This window comes from Poecilia reticulata, chromosome 19, assembly GCF_904066995.2.
Source record: "Poecilia reticulata chromosome 19, P_reticulata-male-v2, whole genome shotgun sequence".
Taxonomy (NCBI): domain Eukaryota; kingdom Metazoa; phylum Chordata; class Actinopteri; order Cyprinodontiformes; family Poeciliidae; genus Poecilia; species Poecilia reticulata.
In genome coordinates, this window is record NC_088848.1 from 201,383 (window position 1) to 225,000 (window position 23,618).

Below are 23,618 nucleotides of genomic sequence, written 5' to 3' on the forward strand. Positions count from 1 at the left end.
TGGTACTGGTCATGTTGGTGTGTGTTCTGGTTGGTACTGGTCATGTTGGTGTGTGTTTTGGTTGGAACTCGTCAGTTCTGGTCGGTACTGGTTGATATTGAGTGGTGTGTTTGTTGACTCGGTGGTTTTCAGCTCTGGCTCTGTTGGACCAGAACCGGTTTGTTCCAGTTTCACCTCCTCAGCAAACATCTGGTCGGGTTCATGTTCACGCACAGAAGCTCTTTGCGATGAAACTGAAACCGAGTGTGTGAAGCAGGATAGACACCAATTTGTGTTCCCAGCAGGCGGTCAGTTCCCCCTGCTGGAGGAGTCCTGACCTGCGGCAGCAGGAAGACCAACCTGTGTCTGAAGCCACAGGCCGACTCCATCCCTCTGAAACTCCTCTGATCAGACTCCACACAGTCTGATAGAGTTGATCACAGTCAATACACACGATCACTTCAGTCAACAGATGATTCACAAACTCTTTAAATTTTGATATATTCCTGGAAGGAGTCTTTAAATGGTTAGTTCTGATCATCAGCTGATCTCCAGCCTGCAGGGGGTGCAGTCAGGACCAGTTTCTGTGTGGCAGGAGACTCTGTTAGCTGCATGCTTCACTCGCTACTGTGACACTAATGGAAAGCAGCAGCGTTTAAATCCAACAAGTCATTTACTTACTGCGCCTTTAGCGCTGCTCTGAGTGGAGACGTTTGGTTCCAGCTGCTTCCTTCGAGCCTCCAGTGGAACTCACTCCTTCCTGTGGCTTCAGTCTCACTAATCACCAACAATGAGTCCTAATTCAGACTCTCTAACTCATGTCTCTGTTTCAGGCCATCATCTACGAGGGCCAGGACAAGAACCCAGAGATGTGCCGAGTCCTGCTCACTCATGAGATCATGTGCAGGTAAGAACACCTGGACTCACCTGACCCAGAGGCTGCAGGCTCTCCAAGCTGGAAACAACTAGAACCAAACCCTGGAGACTAGAGCCAGACCTCCAGCCCCAGTTATACTCAAATGAATGAACTGATAAACAACCAGAACACCAGCAGGTACCAGGCAGATATTACCTGATGCCAGTCAGTTCCCTGGTTGGTACCGCTCTACGACCTAACTGGTACCAGCACCCTCCCTCCTCTCTGCACCATGTTTGGGTCACAAGAACAGAAAAACAATCGAGTTAGAGGAGAAGTTCTGGGGAAAAGCTTTTCCTGAATTCTCAACATCTCTGTTTCTATTCAAACAAAGAAAAACATGGAGGGTTTCCCTGGGTTTTGTTCCCCTGGAAAGGCACAAATCTACCAGTTGATGGAAGCGTTTCCTACATCAGAACTTATTCAGTAAATGTTTCTACTTCCCTGGCATTTTAACAGTTTTTTGGTAAAGCCAAAGAGCTCCTGAAGAGAGGCCTGCCAGTATGCAGGTGATCTTCTTTAAAGATTAATCTGATGGAGCCGTTTGTCCTTCTTTGTGCTAGCCGCTGCTGTGACAAGAAGAGCTGTGGAAACAGGAACGAGACGCCATCAGACCCGGTCATCATCGACAGGTAGCACTTCAACACACCCACAGACGGCTGATAACACGCTACCATAAGCCCACTGCTGCTCCTTCACACACCAGCTAGCTGGTCATGGCAGAAATAGAAATAACTCCACAGCTGGAGTCTAGATTTTCTCTGAGAAAACATGAAAACCCTTAAAAGCATCATCAACATGGTGAAGCTGCAAGAGAAGAAGAACAAAATGACAAGAACAGCAGCTAATGTCAAAACACTGAAACACTAAAATACAGAAACACTTAAACTAAAACACTGAAACACTAAAATACAGAAACACTTAAACTAAAACACTGAAACACTAAAATACAGAAACACTTAAACTAAAACACTGAAACACGGAAACATTAGAACACTGAACTATTGCTGTTGTAAACGAGTATTTTAGTAATCGAGTAATCTATCGATTATTCTTACAATTAATCGAGTAATCGGATAAAAACATTTATAAAATAAAATATTGGTAAATCTGGCATAACATCAGTGTTAGTATTGAATATCAACATCAGTCTAATTTTCCATATTTGAGCTTCCCTAACAGTTAATTTTTTAGTTTTAAAATTAACCTGTAACAATAACAGCTCACTTTCTAAGTTAACCTGAAGAGAATTTAGACAAAAATCTCACATTCTATTCAAGTTGATAGTAAAGAGGCAGGCTCACAAATACGTTTATAAAGTTGTGTATACTCCAGCTTTTAGTTTATGAATGTAAGATGGAGGTTTGAGGTAGGAAATGGACCAGAAACGCCCGGTAGGTCCGGGGAGACATGAACGAAGACCGGTGGATCCGGGTACAAACGTAAGACCCAGGTAGAGAGCACTACGGGATATTTACAGATAAATGGTTAAAAAATCATTAAAATTGCGGGGAAGGGGATAAAAAACGGTAGTTTCCCTGCCAAATCGGGAGACTTGACAGGTGTGCCTTGTCCAGCTTATGTTAGCAACGGGATGTGACACCTTCGTGCGTCCCACTCAGAAGCCCATCTACCAGCCATGTTCCGCCACGATTATTTCCGCCTCCCGTTTGTCCGGACTGGGGTATATTAAACTTATTGTGCGGTTGGTCCGTGAAGCTGCTCTTACCCTGTAAGCATCAGCCGCCCGCCGTGTTCAGTCTCTCCGCTCACCTGTATAAATCCTCCTCAGCTTCTTCCCGCCGTTCAACCAGCAGCTCCGGAGCAGAAAGGCTGCCGGACTCCCGGCATCCTTTCTGCTCCGGGCATTTTAAGGATGTTTATTGGTCCCGAAAACCATGAAAACCCGGAATTATCAGTAAAATCCCCGCGGGCCGAACCTGCAGATTGGACGTTATGCCGCTAACACGCAGCTTCCGTCAACAACTCAGAGGCGGAAGTCAGAGCTCCGCGCAACGCAGATCATGTTCCGGCTGAAACACGGTGCTAAATGATAAAACATCAATTAACGAAGCTTCGAGGCAGGAACATTTTAATAATCGAGGAACTCGAATCATTCGAGGAATCGTTCCAGCCCTACACAGAACCATTAAAACACTGAAACACCTGGTAGCGCCACCGGCTGGACTTTGTTAGATAGCCAGCATTTAATTTATTGGGTTGGGGCAGCAGATTCAGGAGCCGCTGGATCCGCTACCGGCCCTGTGTTACTGGGAAAATGAAGTAATAAAGAATCTGTTTATTGTTCTGATCTGAATAAAACTGGAGCTGATAAACCAGCATCTGAGCGGGACCAGGTTCTAAAGAACTGGAGATGAGTGGCAGGAATCTCTCCAGTTCAGACATGATGGGATGATTCCTTTATCCGGTCCAAACGAGCTTCCTCCTCCTCCTGCTCCTTTTCTTTCTCCTCTTCTTCTCCCCGTCTTCTTTTAGCCTTCCTCCTTCCCCCTCTCCTCTGTCCCAGGAGGAATCATGGGCTCTCCTCTCTTCACCTCCCCCCTCTCCTCTCTGAGTATTAATCTGCCCCCCCCCTTCCGTCTGAGAGCCGAGAGAAGGACCTGGATGGATGGATGGATGGATGGATGGATGGATGGATGAGAGCAGCAGGCTTTTGAAAAAAGAAGTGGTGATTGTGCAGCAGCTCTTTTCTCCCCCTGCCTGCTGCAATGCATGATGGGAAGGTCTCCTGTGTCTTCAGCAGCGTCCAGTGAGCAGGAAACATGTCAGACTGCAGCTCAAACACTCGCTGCTTCATGTTCTGGCTGCAGCCTCCATGTCTGCACATTTCACTGCAGCGTCACAATTATTAATATTAATAATGAATTCTACTTCCATATTAAGATGATGTTGAATAGAAACAATCTCTGTTGCCACACAACAGTTCAAAAAGTGTTTAAAAATTATAAACAAGATTAACAGCTTATTTTACAAGATTACTAAAACAGAAACACCATAAAAATATGGTGTAGTTATCAGAAACATAAATATATTCAATGCAAGCGCAGTCCATATGAGCAATTATTGTTTAACATAAAGTGAATTGAACATTAAAACAACAGACTGTTTACGATGAAGTACACCACAAAAACAGATATATTAATAATAGAAGTTGTATTTGAAATGTCTAAATGATTGGCCAAATATCAGCAGGGTGTGAATACTTATTGGGTGTGCTGTGGGCATAGATCTGCTGGAGGAAGGATCTGTGTTAACGCCGCTTTGTGCACCTGGGATCATTCTAAATGGTACATCTCTGAGCTGCTGCTAACAATCTAAGTATTAACAGAAAAACAACATTTTTCATTATTTTGAAGCAGGTTGCACCATAAAAACGGTCAGTCCAGCTGCATCTGAACCGCTGGACCTGTGGAACACAGAACCAGCAGAGCCTTCTGGACTGTCTGGACCTGGTCACCAGCACTGAGCAGAGCATCAGAGCAGGTTCATCCCAGTGTTCCCAGTCAGCTGGATCATCCCAGTGTTCCCAGTCAGCTGGATCATCCCAGTGTTCCCAGTCAGCTGGATCATGCCAGTGTTCCCAGTCAGCTGGATCATCCCAGTGTTCCCAGTCAGCAGGTTCATCCCAGCGTTCCCAGTCAGCTGGATCATCCCAGTGTTCCCAGTCAGCAGGTTCATCCCAGCGTTCCCAGTCAGCAGGATCATCCCAGTGTTCCCAGTCAGCTGGATCATCCCAGTGTTCCCAGTCAGCTGGATCATCCCAGTGTTCCCAGTCAGCTGGATCATCCCAGTGTTCCCAGTCAGCTGGATCATCCCAGCGTTCCCAGTCAGCTGGATCATCCCAGTGTTCCCAGTCAGCTGGATCATCCCAGTGTTCCCAGTCAGCTGGATCATCCCAGCGTTCCCAGTCAGCTGGATCATCCCAGTGTTCCCAGTCAGCTGGATCATCCCAGTGTTACCAGTCCGAAGGCTAGCAATCCCAGACAGCACAGTTAGTCCTAGTCATATTAGTTAATCCCAGGTTTTTGCTGGGATTAACTGGAGGAGACTGGTTGTTCTCAGTCGGGCAGGAAGCAGGTGAGGCAAACTGGCAAAGGTTAACAGAAGGATCTGACAAGGGGAGAAGGAAGCTGGCTGGCTTCGAGCTGCTGGGAAGTGATTAGTGACTGCACCGAGTTCCTGAAGTGAGGAGGAGTAATTACTGACAGAGGGATCTAAATGGGACAGGTGAAGTGATCTGAAGAGCAACAGCAGGAAGAGGCCGAACTCCGACGGACGGAAAAGCAGCGAAAGAATTCAAATCATAGAACGAGGAAACGGTGAACAGAACGTAAAGAATCTAAATGTTAACTGGAAATAAAAACACAGAGTCTCCTGTCCCGGCCGTCCCTGAGGACAGTCGTGGTCATGGCGGTGAACGGGGACGTCCCAAGACGTCATCTGTTTGCAGTTGGACTGTGGGACGCTGCAGGTCTCTCAGGTTTCTGCTGAGTCTGCGGTTTTTGGGACCCGCTGGCGATGCGATGATCCCGTCTGAGGGTCGATCGTCTCTGAACTTGGTGAGAACATTTTAATGCTCTGATCCTCAGCCAGTTCCAGTTTCTGCTGGTTTCTAGCTGACGATGGTGACGATGATGATGATGGGAGCAGCTCTCATCTTTCCATCTGAATTCCTGATGTGAGAATTTCTTGGCGGCGCGCTCTCTGCCTGCAAGGGTCTCTGGTGTGTGCAGCGTGGGATTATGGGAGGACGGCGTGCCGTCAATCATGCGGCGGCGTAGGTGTGAGCTCCCTCTCATGCTGCGGGTCGGCTTGGGACGGAATCTCATTAGCGGCCGCGCCGCAGGGTGATTGACAGCAGCATAATGTTTGGGGCCCCAGAGGGCCCCGGCCGGCTAAATGTTAAATGTATGAATGCATCGCAGTCGATGGAGAGATGAAGTGGAGCCGAATATTTCTGTTCCTGGGAAACAGGCGGGGAAACGGAGTGACCCTGAACACACCACCTGCTGCTGTTTCACACAGACAGGAGGCCACACACACACCTGGACACATCTCAACACGCCTCTGTTTCCCTGATTCTGGTACTGGAAATGTTTCAGAGGTTCTGTTCGCCTGCCGGACCGTCTGCCAGCCTCGGCTCCTCATCGTCACTGGATGCTGCAGGTGGTGAAGAACCTCCTGCCTGTCTCATCAGTATTTAACAGGAGTCTCCTCATTCTGTGTGTGTGTGTGTGTGTGTGTGTGTGTGTGTGTGTGTGTGTGTGTGTGTGTGTGTGTGTGTGTGTGTGTGTGTGTGTGTGTGTGTGTGTGTGTGTGTGTGTGTGTATTGATCGTCTGTACTGCAGGTCCTGAAGCATCAGTATTGATTGACTATTTAAAAAGAAACCGGTGTGTGTTTTATCTCACACACACTCACTGTTGCAATTTCAGGAGACAGTTTAACATTACATCAGATGGGTAATTAACCCCCCCCCACACACACCCTCCATCACACAAACACACACACACACACACACACACCCTCCATCACACACACTCCATCTCACGCACACCTACACACACACACAGACAGTGTGACTGACAGCCTGGTGTTTTTCCAGTTAATTGCTTAACGAGCTCCTAACGACCTATTTAATCAGTTAACAAGCTTTAGTGAGGAGCTAGTCGTTGTCGTGGTGACATGTTTACAACCCTCTGATGATGTCATAGACGCCATCATCATCATCAGTGAGGAAGACGGCGTGGGTTGGAACAGTTCCAGGATTTGCTTCTTTGTGGATCTGGTTCTTTCAGGGCCCAGTGGTCCACGTTGATCCAGGTTCTACTGGATCAGTACAGTTTCCAGAACTGGGTTCTGCTGGGTCCACCTGCTCTGGTTTCCAGAACCGTTTGGATCAGGACGTGCTTGTGCAAACAGACTTAATGAAGCGCTGATGAGTGGAAGCTGCTGCCAGTCGCGCCTCTGACATCTGAACTCTTCTGGAACTATTTTCAGCGGCGGATTAATCTGCGTCAGGTTGTTGCAGCAGGATAATGAAGTGCTGATGGACCACAGAGCAAGTGTGACTTTAACTGTTAATAACCTGCTCTTCATCCTCCTCCTCTTCCTCACTGAGACGAAGAACTGGAAGAGGTGTCTGCTTCCATTTACCTTGAAGAGCTGATGATGGACTTCTCATTATCTCATCTAATTAACTCTTCCTCCTCCTCTTCCTCTGGAGCTCAGAATCTGGAGACCCTGGTTCAGATGGTTCTGGAAAACTGCAGGTGTGTTGGAGTGTTAGCTGGCATTAGCATGTTTAGCTGTAAAATGTCAGAATATTTTCCTGGCCTCGTTTGACCCAGTCTGGCCACCATAGTAACACCTGAACCTGCTGGTTCTGATCTGGATCTGCTTCAGTTTGATGGAGTCAGGAAATGGGCCGGTCCATCAGAGACTGCTCCCTATTGTTCCGTCCAGCTTCTGCTGCACCTGCTTGTCAGCGAGGAAGAGGAGGAAAGAGTTACGTTAGCTTTACCTTTAATAGTGATTTCTCATCACAGCATCATCTCTGTGCTGGACTGGAAAGGGTCCAGCAGAACTACTGCTGCCACTCGGGGGTTCGTCTGTTAGAGCGAAGCGACATCAGGAAATCCCCTCAGAGAGTCTTGGCGACTTCTGATCACTTCAATTTGACAATTGTTCCCCAATTTAAACGTTTTTGGTAGTGATGCTTGTACTGTAGTTCAGATCCTGCCAGCAGATCAACATTTAAGCCTTGAGACATTTGATCACCGCAGATGGAAAGTTGTTCCTTGCCACTGGCACACTGTGCTTGCTGCAGAGCCAGGGATTCACTCAGCTGGGCTTCCTCTGCTGCACTGAACTGGGCCCAACTGGACTGAACTGGTATCAGGTGACCTGATGTGGGTCGGCCATGTTGGTTTTGTTGGTGCTGCAGTAGAACCTCTTGGCGTGTTTCTGGATCTTGTCGGCCGATCAGAGTTCTAACGACTGTTAATGAGCTCCGAGTACAAATGAGCCACAGATGTTAATTAGCAGAAATCTGCTCAACATTTGGTGATAATTAGAGTTACAAGCATAAACACATCCGACCATACACACCTGTATACGCACACACACACACACACACACACACACACACACACACACACGCAGACACACACACACACACTTTCTCATGTACAGATGGAAATTAATATCAGGACCTGTTAAAACACTGAAACGTGTTCAGTTTCTGCCTGCTTGCTGTTTCCACTGATTACTGGAGGAACTAGGAATGTTCCCTCAGAGACACACACACTGTGACACACACACACACACACACACACACACACACACTGTGACACACACACAGAAGATACATGGATCAACTTTCCAGCCGGGTCTGTTGGGTGCGGATTGGCTGATTTAAAGCGGGTTAAAGTGATATTCCCATCGGTTCTGATTGGTTGGTGTGAGTTGTGACCGTTGGCAACCGCATCAGCAGCTCACCAGTCCCATCTCAGTGATTCCAACTGGGATAATCTGTTCCCAGTCAGCTGGAAGCTGAGGATCCAGCTGCTGGTTCTGTTGGACCTTCAGAACACCAGACAGAATCTGTTAAACTCACCAGATCTGGTTTACTTGCTGAAACAGAGGAACAGCTAAATAGACTGGCATCATGTTGACACACACACTGTGACACACACTGTGACACACACTGTAACACACACACGCACACACACTCACACACTGACACACACACTGTGACACACACTGTAACACACACACGCACACACACTCACACACTGACACACACACTGTGACACACACTGTAACACACACACGCACACACACTCACACACTGACACACACACTGTGACACACACTGTAACACACACACGCACACACACACACACACTCACACACACTGTAACACATGCTGTAACACACACTCACACACTGACACACACACTGTAACACACACACACACACTGTGACACACGCACACACACACACACACTGTAACACACACACACACTCACACACTGACACACACACTGTAACACACGCACACACACTGTGACACACACTCACTCACGCACACACACTGTGACTGACACACACTGTGACACACACTGACACACACTGTGACACACACTGACACACACACTGTGACACACTAACACACACACACACACTGTGACGCACACACTGTGACACACACTCACACTGACACACACTGTGACACACACTGACACACACACTGACACACACACACTGTGACACACTAACACACACGCACACACTGTGACGCACACACTGTGACACACACACTGTGACACACACTGACACACACACTGACACACACACTGTGACACACACACTGTGACACACACACTGTGACACACACTGTGACACACACTGACACACACACTGACACACACACTGTGACACACACACTGTGACACACACACACTGTGACACACTCCGTCTCTCTGTGTCGGAGTTAATCTGCTCTATGAGGTAGAAAATGTATCACAGTGTGAAGATGAATTATCCTGACAGTGAAGTGCAGTCGCACAGTGTGTCGCTCTGTGTGTGTGTGTGTGTGTATCACAGTGCGCGTGTGTGTGTGTATCACAGTGCGCGTGTGTGTGCGTGTGCCGCACTGTGTGTGTTTTCAGTGTCAGGATGTGGATCTTCTGTTCTCTGAGGAGATAAATTTGCAGTGTGTCCTAATTTGCTGCTCGTAAATATCAGCGGTGTATGTCAAGAGTGTGTTGTTGTGTTTTGCCTGTGTGTGTCTGTGTGTGTCGGGTCGCCCCTGCTTATCAGATAACAAATTGAGAGCTTAATCTGTCCTGCGTGGAGATTTACGGCTCGATTGTTCGCTGGGAGGAGGTGAAGAGTAGAGCGCTGATAATCAGCGAGAGATGCTGAGGGTTGCCATGGTGATAAGACTAGTCAGCTGATCACAGATCAAAGTTTATCTTCAGATAAAGGGAGTGTAGCCCTCCACGCTGGAGAACAAGAATCACATGATCAGGGTCACTCCAGGGTTTCTGGTCCAGGTTCTGAGCATGCCGACCTGATTGGACCAACCAGTTCTGAACTGAATATCTGTAGAACCAATCACCAGCGGTGTGTGTGTGTGTGTGTGTGTGCAGGTTCTTTCTGAAGTTCTTCCTGAAGTGTAACCAGAACTGCCTGAAGAACGCAGGGAACCCTCGGGACATGAGGCGGTTCCAGGTAAGACCACTGGACCGGCTGACGTACCCACAATGCACTGCAGCGTGTTGACACTGTTTGGAATAATGATGTTATTATATTATCGATCTGGTCAATGATGAGGTTAAAGGTCACAGAGCAGCTGTTCCTGGGGCTGGGGAGACGTCATGGAACGTTCTAGATGTTGAGGAATGATGGATGTGTGCGACCCTCGTCCTCTGCCGGTTCTGACGGGCCCGTTTGTTTGCAGGTGGTGGTTTCTACAACCGTCAACGTAGACGGCCATGTTCTCGCTGTATCAGACAACATGTTCGTCCATAACAACTCCAAACATGGCCGCCGAGCTCGAAGATTGGATCCATCTGAGGGTAAGCAGATACAATTCTGTCTGCTGATCAGAACCAGATGGGCAGGATGGCCAGTAGGCTTGGTTCTGTGTGGGACGGGCGGGCTGAAGGTTCTGTGTTGGGCGCTGACCTGACCGGGTCACAGTGAATGCAGCCTTGCAGAAGCTGCGCCTGTAGCTGAACACGTTTGGGCCGCAGGAACCCAGAGCTGCATAGACAAGGCAGCCCAGTGGATTGTGGGTAAGAAGACCAGACACCTCCCCCGTCCCCAGAGAGGCCGCGGCTGAGTGTGTGTGTATGTGTGTGCTTTCAGCCTCTTTAATTGCCCTCCTAATTAAAGACAGTCGCCATGGAAACCACCCCTCCCACCTTGAGTGCTGCAGAGTCCCGTGGGTCCAACTTGTCTCTACTCGCTTGTTTCTTGAATCGGCCGGGTTTTCCCTCCCAGCCTCTGACAGAATCTCAAAGCTCTGAGTCCCAAATCTGAGCGCCTGAACTTGAATGACCTGCGTTCAGAGTTTCAGTCGGGTTTCTGAATCAGCACTGCTGAAAGTCATGGTCTCTGGTTCTGGTTCTGATCCAGTCGACCACGTTGTTCTCTCAGAACGGTTTGAACATGAAGGCATGAGGGGAACAGCAGTACGCTGGTTTAAATCCCATCTGTCAACCAGCAGGGGGACTGGTGGAGTCCCGCAGGGCTCTGGCTTTCTTTACAAAGTTTTTAAGCTATTTTGAATAATTAATTGATAAAACTGAACAGTTTGATAACCAGGATCAGTTCTAATGTAAGTTATAGAAGTGAAATTATTATTTTTGAATTGCCTAGAGACGCCATTTGTTGCGAGTTGGAGCTGCATAGCTAAACTGGATTGAATTGAATCAGTTGTGATGATTGGTCGGGCTGCTCAGCCGGGCTGTGATTGGTCGGGCTGCTCAGCCGGGCTGTGATTGGTCGGGCTGCTCACCGGGCTGTGATTGGTCGGGCTGCTCAGCCGGGCTGTGATTGGTCGGGCTGCTCAGCCGGGCTGTGATTGGTCGGGCTGCTCAGCCGGGCTGTGATTGGTCGGGCTGCTCAGCCGGGCTGTGATTGGTCGGGCTGCTCAGCCGGGCTGTGATTGGTCGGGCTGCTCAGCCGGGCTGTGATTGGTCGGGCTGCTCAGCCGGGCTGTGATTGGTCGGCAGGTCCTTTACTGACCGTGTTTGCGTCTCCTGCTGCTCGCCCCTGTTGAGGAACCTTTCCTCCTGTCTCTTTCCCTCAGGGGTTTACGGTCCTACAGCTCATGTGTCTCAATGGCAGATTGTTGGGGAGGCATCCAGGGGTCAAAGACTCGTTAGAAACACCTGGTGGACTCAGCCACGGTTCTGGCCGCGTTCTGTTCTTACTGTCCCTGGATCAGAACCGAACAGCAGAGCACACACAGCAAAACTAAACACAATAGAATAGTTTGGTGCTGTAATGTCATTTGAAATTATCAGTTATGAGATTAGCTGCTCTCTCTCTTTCTCCCTCCCTCTCTCTCACACACACACACACACACACACACACACTTTCTTTCATTTCACTTTATAATTAATCTGCAGCTGTACTTGAGAGGAAAGCGAAGCAGCTTTTACCGAGTGTGTGTGTGTCTGTGTGTGTGCTGAAGTTAGCGAAAGAGGATAAAAACCGCGACCCAATTAAGACGCGCCTTGTGTGTCCTCTTGTTATGTAGATGGGGGTTTCCAACCTGTGACTCTGGGCCTTCTCAGGTCACCAGATGCATCAAAGCGGGTCGCAGTAGAACTTCAGACCTGGATCTGACGAGTCTTTACCGACTTGATCCTGGATTTACTCTGACCCACACCGGGTCAAAGTTCGGCTCAGATAAATACGTACAGCTCCAATTTACATCTATTCTATCCTAGTGGTGACCAGCTGGTGACTCTGGGTCACATGCAGCACCTTCTCTCTCCAGGTCGTCGTCTCAGCAGGTAGTCTGTCCCAGTTTGGTGTTAACTGGTCTGTCTGTGCTCCAGCAGCCACTCCCTGTATAAAAGCCATCAGTCCCAGTGAGGGCTGGACGACAGGCGGCGCCACCGTCATTCTCATCGGAGACAACTTCTTCGATGGACTCCAGGTTGTCTTCGGCACCATGCTGGTGTGGAGCGAGGTAACGCACACCAACCAGTCACATCACCAGTAAGCACCAGTTAGATCCCAGTCAGGTGGTCATCGTGTTTTATCGTCTCAGGTCAGAAGAATCAGTGATGCCTTCATGTCTGACACTTGCCCTCCTGATTTCTGATTGGATGAACTCTACATTTAAAGGGGACACAGTCCAATAATGCTGTCTGATGTCTCTGTGTCCAGCTGATCACGCCCCACGCCATCCGGGTCCAGACTCCGCCTCGTCACATCCCCGGGGTCGTTGAGGTCACGTTGTCCTACAAATCCAAGCAGTTCTGTAAAGGAGCGCCGGGACGCTTCGTCTACACGGGTAATACTGGGACACATGGAGACAAACTGGGACACATGGAGACAAACATGGAGACACTTACACACAGCATAAACAGGAAGAGCCTGTAGCAGACAGCCATTCTCCCTGATCCATGATGGAAGCCATATTGTTCCTCCTGAATCATCTAGATCAGGGCTTCTTAACCTTTTGACCCCGGGGCCCATTTAAATATTAACCATCTATTGGTTTACCAAACTGATCTGGCTTTTGTTCCATTTCAAAATCTAATTTGTGTAGGGTTTACCATCAATAGCATAAAATATAATTACAGCATAATGTGATAATCACAAGGGACCTCATGTGTAAACGTTCATGCGCACAAACGATGTGCGGCGCCAGATTTTACACACAAATAAAAATGAACTTTGCATCAAAATCGGCGTAAATATAGTCACTTTTTCCCTGGCGTGAAACTGAAGCAGTAACAAACTTTATTTGTGGACAGTAATAAACTGTAAATCCACAGAAACCTGATTCTGTTATTAGACCAGGAATCAAACCTGATGATTTTCATCATTTTAATATTTTAAACGATGAAACTGAACCACATTTATCCTCAATAAGCTGAAAAACAGAGAAAATAAACTCCAGGAAACAGCTGGTCAGCAGATGGACCCACCAGGTTCGGTTCTGATCAGGTCCAGCAGCAGCTGGTCCAGGTGAGCCGCTACCTGAGGAGCTCTGATGGAGGATTGATCACAGATCAGATGGATCTGATGGTTGATCAGCTTTAGATCCATCCAGACTGATCATCCTGGATCTGAGCAGAGCCCAGCGGTACCGGTACCGGTCCAGCTGCCTTATGGACAGAAAGCATCTCTGTACCTGAAGCTCCTGCTGCTGATTCCTGTCTGCAGGACAAACGTCCACATTTCCACTCAGAGCCTCTCTGGTCTGTAATCCGGCTGGACGCTCTGCTGCTGCAGCAGGTCCGACCTGGAGGCTCTGCTGCTGCAGCAGGTCCGACCTGGAGGCTCTGCTGCTGCAGCAGGTCCGACCTGGAGGCTCTGCTGCTGCAGCAGGTCCGACCTGGAGGCTCTGCTGCTGCAGCAGGTCCGACCTGGAGGCTCTGCTGCTGCAGCAGGTCCGACCTGGAGGCTCTGCTGCTGCAGCAGGTCCGACCTGGAGGCTCTGCTGCTGCAGCAGGTCCGACCTGGAGGCTCTGCTGCTGCAGCAGGTCCGACCTGGAGGCTCTGCTGCTGCAGCAGGTCCGACCTGGACGCTCTGCTGCTGCAGCAGGTCCGACCTGGAGGCTCTGCTGCTGCAGCAGGTCCGACCTGGACGCTCTGCTGCTGCAGCAGGTCTGACCTGGAGGCTCTGCTGCTGCAGCAGGTCCGACCTGGACACTCTGCTGCTGCAGCAAGTCAATAGTTACTGCTTCACCTGGCAGCAGACTTCCAGGTATTTATGCTAATTTACATTAAAATGTATTTATGGAGGCGACAGGAGGAGCAGCTGCTCTGATTCCCACAAATTGGGATTTATAAAGGAAAGGTGCGCGGCCACGTGCGTGCGCACGACTTTATGCATCCAGATTTTTCTGTGCGCCAAGTTTTAGTGTGAAAACTGCGCATTCTTTTAGCAAAATGTGGCCCAAGGTGATTTACTGATCATTTCTATGCAAACCTGCACAAAAGACAACATCTGAACAGGCCAGAAATTCATGAAACGGATCAAATTACAACAGGAGTAAAAGGCAAGAGTGTTAATTTATAACCCAGTTTTTCTCCAAGAGAGGTGAGTAGACTGTCAGATTATCAACCATTTAGCATAATTAGCTTAGCTACAAACTACTGTTTGCCTCCTTTTCACTAGCATTTAATGAATTAAGGAAAAAATTACCAACATATATTTAACTTGTCACTTGTACCTCTTAACACTTAACAGATGAGTGAGTCAGCAGCAGCTCTAACACACGTCCCTCCTGAGTTAAATTAAAGCTGCAGTAACTTTTATATAAAGATTTTTTTCCCACATATTTGTTAAAACTGTCATTATGTTGTGACAGTTTGGTATGAGAGGTAATCTGTTAAAAATCTATTTCCTCTGCTTTCTCCCAGTGCTGGAAACAACCAGTCAGTGGCAGGAGAGTTTTAGTGCTGTCAATCACAATCTCATGTGGTGCTGCTCATCCTTCCTCCCCCTTGCTTTGTGCCGTGCTGCAGCTAGCATAGCACAGAGCTGAGCTGCAGCTAGCATAGCACAGAGCTGTGCTGCAGCTAGCATAGCACAGAGCTGTGCTGCAGCTAGCATAGCACAGAGCTGTGCTGCAGCTAGCATAGCACAGAGCTGTGCAGATTCAAACTGAATGCTCAGTTTAGTTAGCATAGCTACCAATGACGGCAGATAAACGGTTTCATGTAATGATAAGTTGTTTCTCCACCATTAGCACATTTAGCAGTGAGTGAATGAGGATGATTGACAGCACTAAGACCCTCCTCCTGGTTCTGATTGGTTGTTTTGGTCAGAACGGTGCATCACTTTAACCAGTAATTCAGGAAGCAGATGGAGGAGATGATTGTTTTCAGATTATCTGTCTCATAACAAACTGCTACATGGTGACAGCTGTAACAAATATGGAGAAACATATTTTATTAAAGTGCAGCTTGAATAAAATGCAGCTACTAGCATGTTTAGAAGTCTGGATTGCTTCATGTGTGTTTTGCTCGTTGCTATAGACTGTTGCCATGGAGACGTTTCAGTATCTAAACTAATAGAAAACATTAACAACCTACTAGCATCCTGGATGTGGACTGTTGGATGTTAAATTCATGAGCAGTAAATATTGAGCTAATTATCAGTATTGACCCACAGAAAGCAAAGCAGATGCAGCCTTTAAAACTGTGATGATTTTTATGGGTCAATTAGACTCAAAACGTTGGAACAGCAGCTGCACAGGGGGCAAACAATTTTTTTGTCAGGGGGCCCAGATTTCTGGCGGCGCCCCTGTCTGGAGCCCGGTTGGGCGACGAGCAGTTGCAGATGTGATCTTGACAGAAAGCGGTTCCGGGCTTGATTCAAAAGCAGCTCATCTGGATATGAGAGATGGCATAGCAAAATTAGCTTGATGAGTCATAAAAGTAAAAAAACAAAAAACAGAAACATGAACTTGAGGCTCTGACCAACAAGTGGAACCATCGAGCGATGAATGATTGCTCCGCTGCTTCTTAAGAATCAAGCAGCCGAGATGATTTGACAAAACTTCAGATGTTTTGGCCCAATTTCCATGCAAAGAATGGTTTTCAAGATCATTTTTCCAAAAATTGTTTCAGAGACCATCCATCCCTCCATTTTCTTCTGCTTGTCTGGGGTTGGGTTGCCGGAATAGCAGCCCAAGTAGGAAGACCCAGACTTCCCTCTGCCCAGCCTTCTGATCCAGCTTCTCCAGGGAAATCCTAAGGCGTTCCTAGCAGAGGAACATCGTCCCTCCAGTGATGGGTCTGAATATCTCAGAACATCCTGAAGTGGCTCCTCTCCATGTGGAGGAGCAGCGGCTCTAACCTCAGTTTCTCCTGAATGACTGAGCCTGTATCTCTAAGGGAGAGTCCAGACACCCTGCAGAGGAAACTCATTCCAGTCTCATGACCATTGATGTTGATTGAACAGTTAATCGAGAGTTTGCCTTTTGACTCAGTTTTCTCTTCACAATGACAGACCGACACGGCGCCCACTTCACTGCAGATGCTACGCCAAACCACTGATCCATTTCTTGCTCCATGTCTTCCTTAGTTACGAACAAGAACCCAAGATGCTTAAACTCCTCCACTTCTCCACCACCCTTTTCTGGCTTGAGACCCTTGGATTTCGAAACACTGATCTTCATTTCTGCTACCTCACAATCGGATGCAAACTGCTGCAGTAAAAGCTGTAGCTCATGGCCTGCTGAAGCCAACAGAACCCGATCCCCTCAACACGTCGGCTGTGCCTAGAAATGTTATGAACAGTGACTGGCAAAGGGCAGCCTTGGCAGAGTTCAACGAGCCCAACTTTCTGCCAGCAATGCAGACCAGACTCTGGCACCGGTCACACGGGGAAGGGCTTGGTACCCCAGACCATCAGAGTACCCCCCACAGGGACACGGTCCAATGCCTTCTCCAAGACCACAAGGCACATGTAGGGTGCTTGGGCAAACTTTCAGAATCCTCAAGGACACTCCTGAGGGTCTATAGCTGGCCTAGTGTTCTAGAACCACACTGTTCTCCCTGAATGCAAGGTCCCACTATCCAGTGGACTCTCTTCTCCAGAACCCCTGAATAGACCTTACCACAAAGGCTGAGGAGTGTGATCCTCTGTTGTTGGACACACTGCCGCCTGGACTGTAGGGACCCATCAGCTACTCCTTCTTCAGCTAACAGCATCCCTCACCACCGATATCCACCAGCAGGTTCTAGGGTTTCTGTCGCGACAGGCACTGACCGGCCACAGCACCAATAAACCGCCTCAAAGATGGAGCATGGCCCACTTGGACTCCATGTTTCCAACCTCCTCCGGAACGTGTTCGGCGCTCTCCTGATGGTGGGAGTTGACTCTGCCAGACGTTCCCAGCAAACCCTTACAATACGGTTAGGCCTGCCAGAAACCAATAAACTACGAACACATGCAGAGTCCGATGCAGGGCGGTCCATTTCCACCAAGTCAGACCTGAGAGAACCGACATCCCTTAATAATGGCTCCTCCGAGCAGCTGAGCGGGAAGCAGCAGGTTGAAGAGAAACAGCCGATAACAAAGTGAACAACATCAACAAGGTCACCGATAACACACACATCAGGAGACAACACACTCTGAACTGCTGCTGGTTCCGCCCTGTGGGCCTTCAAGGACTGAACACACACACAATGACACACGCAGACACACTAAACACACACTCAGTAACAGGCTGTGATGATGTATAGGACAGTCAGTCTAAAGCTTGTTAAATGCAGCTGAACCAAGACGGGATTATGATTCACACACACACACACACACACACACTTCCAGCTGTGCTCTGCTGCGTTCACTGATGCTCTGATTTATCGCCTCCAACCAGCTTTAGCTGTAATGTTCAGCGACAGGAAATAAAAATCAAGATTGAGTCTCAGAGATGATAGGTCAAAATTCTAGAGGAACTTCGCTATCGGTGGTTTTTCTGCTATAATTTGGGAGCGCACGTTTTCAGTCTGAAAGCAGGACTTCTCGCACTTGGTCGCCACACAGGTTCAGCCACTAGAAGGAAACAAACACCCAAGTGTAACACTTCCATCCTATTGGCTGAGAGGTTGCCAGACGACAGTACTTTTCTTTTCCAAGCGCGAACGGAGACACACGTTTTGGAGAAAGGTTTGAGAAAGCAGAGTGAATATTTGAAAGAGAACAGAAGTTTGGAGTTCAAGCGTTACAAGTTTTGAGAAGAAAGACATGAAGTCCTGCTTTTGAGACAGAAAATGTGTGCTTTCGAAATATGGCAGAAAAATTCCCCCGTACAGATGACTATGATTCATTGTGACCCGAACAGAACCATCAGAACCTCTGGTTCCTCACTGACTGCAGAGGTTCTGATTCCTCCAGCCTGAGAGAATGTAAACAGGGATGTTGGGTCAGAGGTCAGAGGTCAGGAAGACTGCAGAATCAACCCACACCAGAACAGACACACACACCATGATAGCGGTGTCAGTTATCACAGGTGTTCCAGTTCTGAACTTGAACTAGACCGCTTCTGACACCTGCATTTGGAGAACCTTAGTAACCTTCCTCCTCTTCCTCTCCCTCAGCGCTCAATGAGCCAACCATCGACTACGGCTTCCAGAGGTTACAGAAGGTCATCCCCCGTCACCCCGGAGACCCTGAGAGGCTGCCCAAGGTACAGAACCGCAGGGTACCGCACAGAACCACCCGGAATCTGAAGAACCTTCAGAACCTCTGGCAGAGGAAGCGATTAGTGGTTCTGTGTCTCCATCAATGAGCGTTCTGGTCGGCTGCTCAGGCTGATAATCATCTACTGACTCTGCTGTTTAACGTCTCACACACACCCACACACACACACACACACACACATGCACACACACACCTACACACACACACACACACACGCATGCACACCCCCCCCCACACACACACACCCGCACACCTACACACACACACACACACACGCATGCACACACACACCTACACACACACACACACGCATGCACACACCCCCCACGCACACACACACACACCTACACACACACACACACACACACACGCACCCCCGCACGCGGAGTCTGAGGATGTTTCCTGCTAAGGAGCCCAAACTGGATCGCTGGTATAACTCAGTGGTTCCGGTCCAGTTCAGGTTCTTCAGACTGGTTCTGCTAACAGCTTATTGAAGACGTAGTTGTCATTACTGAGCTAACATCAGCGCCGCGGCGCGCTCACATGTTCAGTGACCCTGAACAGCAGGTCATGGCCAGTCAGCTTTGGGCCCTGTGGCTGCAGTTCCTGCTGCAATGGAAAGGAGGCGCTGTGTGGAGGAAACAAACAGAGCCATCAAAAAGATGGCTGGCTGTTACCGTCCAGACGAGCACCGCATGCGCGCGCGTGCGTTAAGCCCATCGGTAAACAAGACGGTTGAAACAGTGAAATCAGGTAATCAGGAAGTGCAGCCATGTGGGAAGAAAAGAGATTGGCACACACACGATTATCACCAGCATCTTATCAGATTTCTATAAAAACCAACATGTGTGTGTTTCTGCTCATCTCCATGCAGTAAATATGCAGCTAACCGACTGTTAGCGCGTCTGACCTCGACTGCAGGTCACAGACTCATTCAGACAGAGAACATGGGAGGAACTGATAAACAATGACTTCATCAATTCAATAACTAATAACCAAAACATCTGGATGGAGAACAACTAAACCAGTTTCTAGGAATACTGGAAATGTTCCATAAACCAGCTTCCTCTGCTTTCTCCTTTCATAAAATGTTCCTGATTCTTTAGGAATCTGATTGGATCAGAGCTGGAATCTGGCCTTTTCTGCTTATGCCATTGAATCTGCTGGTTCTGGACCAAGTGTCAGCTATTTTTGGGTCAGAACCGGTGCAGCAGGGGAAGGAGACGCTCCTCATTTTCACAGATTATTGTTGGATTCATTTAGACTTTTATCTTCTTGTTATTATTTCCCCTGTTGAGTTGATTAGAGTTTATATCCTGCTGCTGAACTTGAAGCATCAGAGTGTGCGTGTGCGTGTGTGTGTGTGTGTGTGTGTGTGTCTCACTGTCTGTGAACATCAATCTGCTCTTGCTGTGACACTCGAATGTTTCTCTGCATAATATGATGGATGGATGATGGATGGATGATGGATGATGGATGGATGATGGATGGATGATGGATGATGGATGGATGGATGATGGATGGATGATGGATGATGGATGGATGATGGATGGATGATGGATGGATGATGGATGGATGATGGATGGATGATGGATGATGGATGGATGGATGATGGATGGATGATGGATGATGGATGGATGATGGATGATGGATGGATGATGGATGGATGATGGATGATGGATGATGGATGGATGATGGATGATGGATGATGGATGATGGATGATGGATGGATGATGGATGATGGATGGATGATGGATGGATGATGGATGGATGATGGATGGATGGATGATGGATGGATGATGGATGGATGATGGATGATGGATGGATGGATGATGGATGGATGATGGATGGATGATGGATGGATGATGATGGATGATGGATGATGGATGATGGATGGATGATGGATGATGGATGGATGATGGATGGATGGATGATGGATGGATGATGATGATGGATGATGGATGATGGATGGATGATGGATGGATGATGGATGATGGATGGATGATGGATGGATGGATGGATGATGGATGATGGATGGATGGATGGATGGATGATGGATGGATGGATGATGGATGATGGATGGATGATGGATGGATGGATGATGGATGATGGATGGATGATGGATGGATGATGGATGATGGATGGATGGATGATGGATGATGGATGATGGATGATGGATGGATGATGGATGGATGATGGATGATGGATGATGGATGATGGATGGATGATGGATGATGGATGGATGATGGATGGATGATGGATGATGGATGGATGATGGATGGATGGATGATGGATGGATGATGGATGATGGATGGATGGATGATGGATGGATGATGGATGGATGATGGATGGATGGATGGATGGATGGATGATGGATGGATGATGGATGATGGATGGATGATGGATGGATGGATGGATGATGGATGGATGATGGATGGATGGATGATGGATGGATGATGGATGGATGATGGATGGATGGATGATGGATGGATGATGGATGATGGATGGATGATGGATGGATGGATGGATGATGGATGGATGATGGATGGATGATGGATGATGGATGGATGGATGATGGATGGATGATGGATGATGGATGGATGATGGATGGATGATGGATGATGGATGATGGATGGATGGATGGATGATGGATGGATGATGGATGGATGGATGGATGGATGATGGATGATGATGGATGATGGATGGATGATGGATGATGGATGGATGATGGATGGATGGATGATGGATGGATGATGGATGGATGATGGATGGATGATGGATGATGGATGGATGGATGATGGATGGATGATGGATGATGGATGATGGATGGATGATGGATGGATGGATGGATGATGGATGGATGATGGATGGATGATGGATGGATGATGGATGGATGGATGATGGATGGATGATGGATGATGGATGGATGATGGATGATGGATGGATGATGGATGGATGATGGATGATGGATGGATGGATGATGGATGGATGATGGATGATGGATGGATGATGGATGGATGGATGATGATGGATGGATGATGGATGATGGATGGATGATGGATGGATGGATGGATGATGGATGGATGATGGATGGATGATGGATGGATGATGGATGGATGGATGATGGATGGATGATGGATGATGGATGGATGGATGATGGATGGATGGATGATGGATGATGGATGGATGATGGATGGATGATGGATGATGGATGGATGATGGATGGATGATGGATGGATGATGGATGATGGATGATGGATGGATGGATGATGGATGGATGGATGATGGATGATGGATGGATGATGGATGATGGATGGATGATGGATGATGGATGATGGATGGATGGATGATGGATGGATGATGGATGATGGATGGATGATGGATGATGGATGATGATGGATGGATGATGGATGGATGATGGATGGATGATGGATGATGGATGGATGATGGATGGATGGATGGATGATGGATGGATGATGGATGGATGATGGATGGATGATGGATGATGGATGGATGGATGATGGATGATGGATGGATGATGGATGGATGATGGATGATGGATGGATGGATGGATGATGGATGATGGATGGATGATGGATGGATGATGGATGGATGATGGATGATGGATGGATGGATGATGGATGGATGATGGATGATGGATGATGGATGATGGATGGATGATGGATGGATGATGGATGGATGATGGATGATGGATGGATGGATGATGATGGATGATGGATGGATGATGGATGGATGATGGATGGATGATGGATGATGGATGGATGATGGATGATGGATGATGGATGGATGATGGATGGATGATGGATGGATGATGGATGGATGATGGATGGATGATGGATGATGGATGGATGATGGATGGATGATGGATGGATGATGGATGGATGATGGATGGATGGATGGATGGATGGATGATGGATGATGGATGGATGATGGATGGATGGATGATGGATGATGGATGGATGATGGATGGATGATGGATGATGGATGGATGATGGATGATGGATGATGGATGGATGATGGATGGATGGATGGATGATGGATGGATGATGGATGATGGATGGATGATGGATGGATGATGGATGGATGATGGATGATGGATGGATGGATGATGGATGATGGATGGATGATGGATGGATGATGGATGATGGATGGATGATGGATGATGGATGGATGGATGGATGGATGATGGATGGATGATGGATGGATGATGGATGATGGATGGATGATGGATGGATGATGGATGGATGGATGATGGATGGATGATGGATGATGGATGGATGGATGGATGGATGATGGATGGATGATGGATGGATGATGGATGGATGGATGGATGGATGGATGATGGATGGATGATGGATGGATGATGGATGGATGATGGATGGATGATGGATGGATGATGGATGGATGATGGATGATGATGGATGATGGATGATGGATGATGGATGGATGATGGATGGATGATGGATGGATGATGGATGATGGATGGATGGATGATGGATGATGGATGGATGGATGATGGATGGATGATGGATGATGGATGGATGGATGATGGATGGATGATGGATGGATGGATGATGGATGGATGATGGATGATGGATGATGGATGGATGATGGATGATGGATGGATGATGGATGGATGATGGATGGATGATGGATGATGGATGGATGGATGATGGATGGATGATGGATGGATGGATGGATGGATGATGGATGGATGGATGGATGATGGATGATGGATGATGGATGGATGGATGATGGATGGATGATGG

The 23,618-nt window shown here is 47.9% G+C and overlaps 1 protein-coding gene across 2 annotated transcripts in view; it reads left to right on the plus strand.

Annotated features, from left to right (window-relative positions):
• The window catches only part of LOC103481132 (transcription factor COE3-like), a 35,999-nt gene that overhangs the window by 6,263 nt on the left and 6,118 nt on the right, over positions 1-23,618 (plus strand). Inside the window, exons 5-11 of one of the 2 annotated variants that reach the window (XM_081600224.1) lie at positions 813-886; positions 1,459-1,527; positions 10,073-10,154; positions 10,384-10,501; positions 12,497-12,630; positions 12,831-12,957; positions 18,726-18,814. In XM_081600224.1, the coding sequence (XP_081456350.1) occupies positions 813-886; positions 1,459-1,527; positions 10,073-10,154; positions 10,384-10,501; positions 12,497-12,630; positions 12,831-12,957; positions 18,726-18,814 (693 nt within the window). The remainder of the gene's footprint in view (positions 1-812; positions 887-1,458; positions 1,528-10,072; positions 10,155-10,383; positions 10,502-12,496; positions 12,631-12,830; positions 12,958-18,725; positions 18,815-23,618) is intronic. The other variant, XM_081600225.1, reaches the window with a different exon arrangement.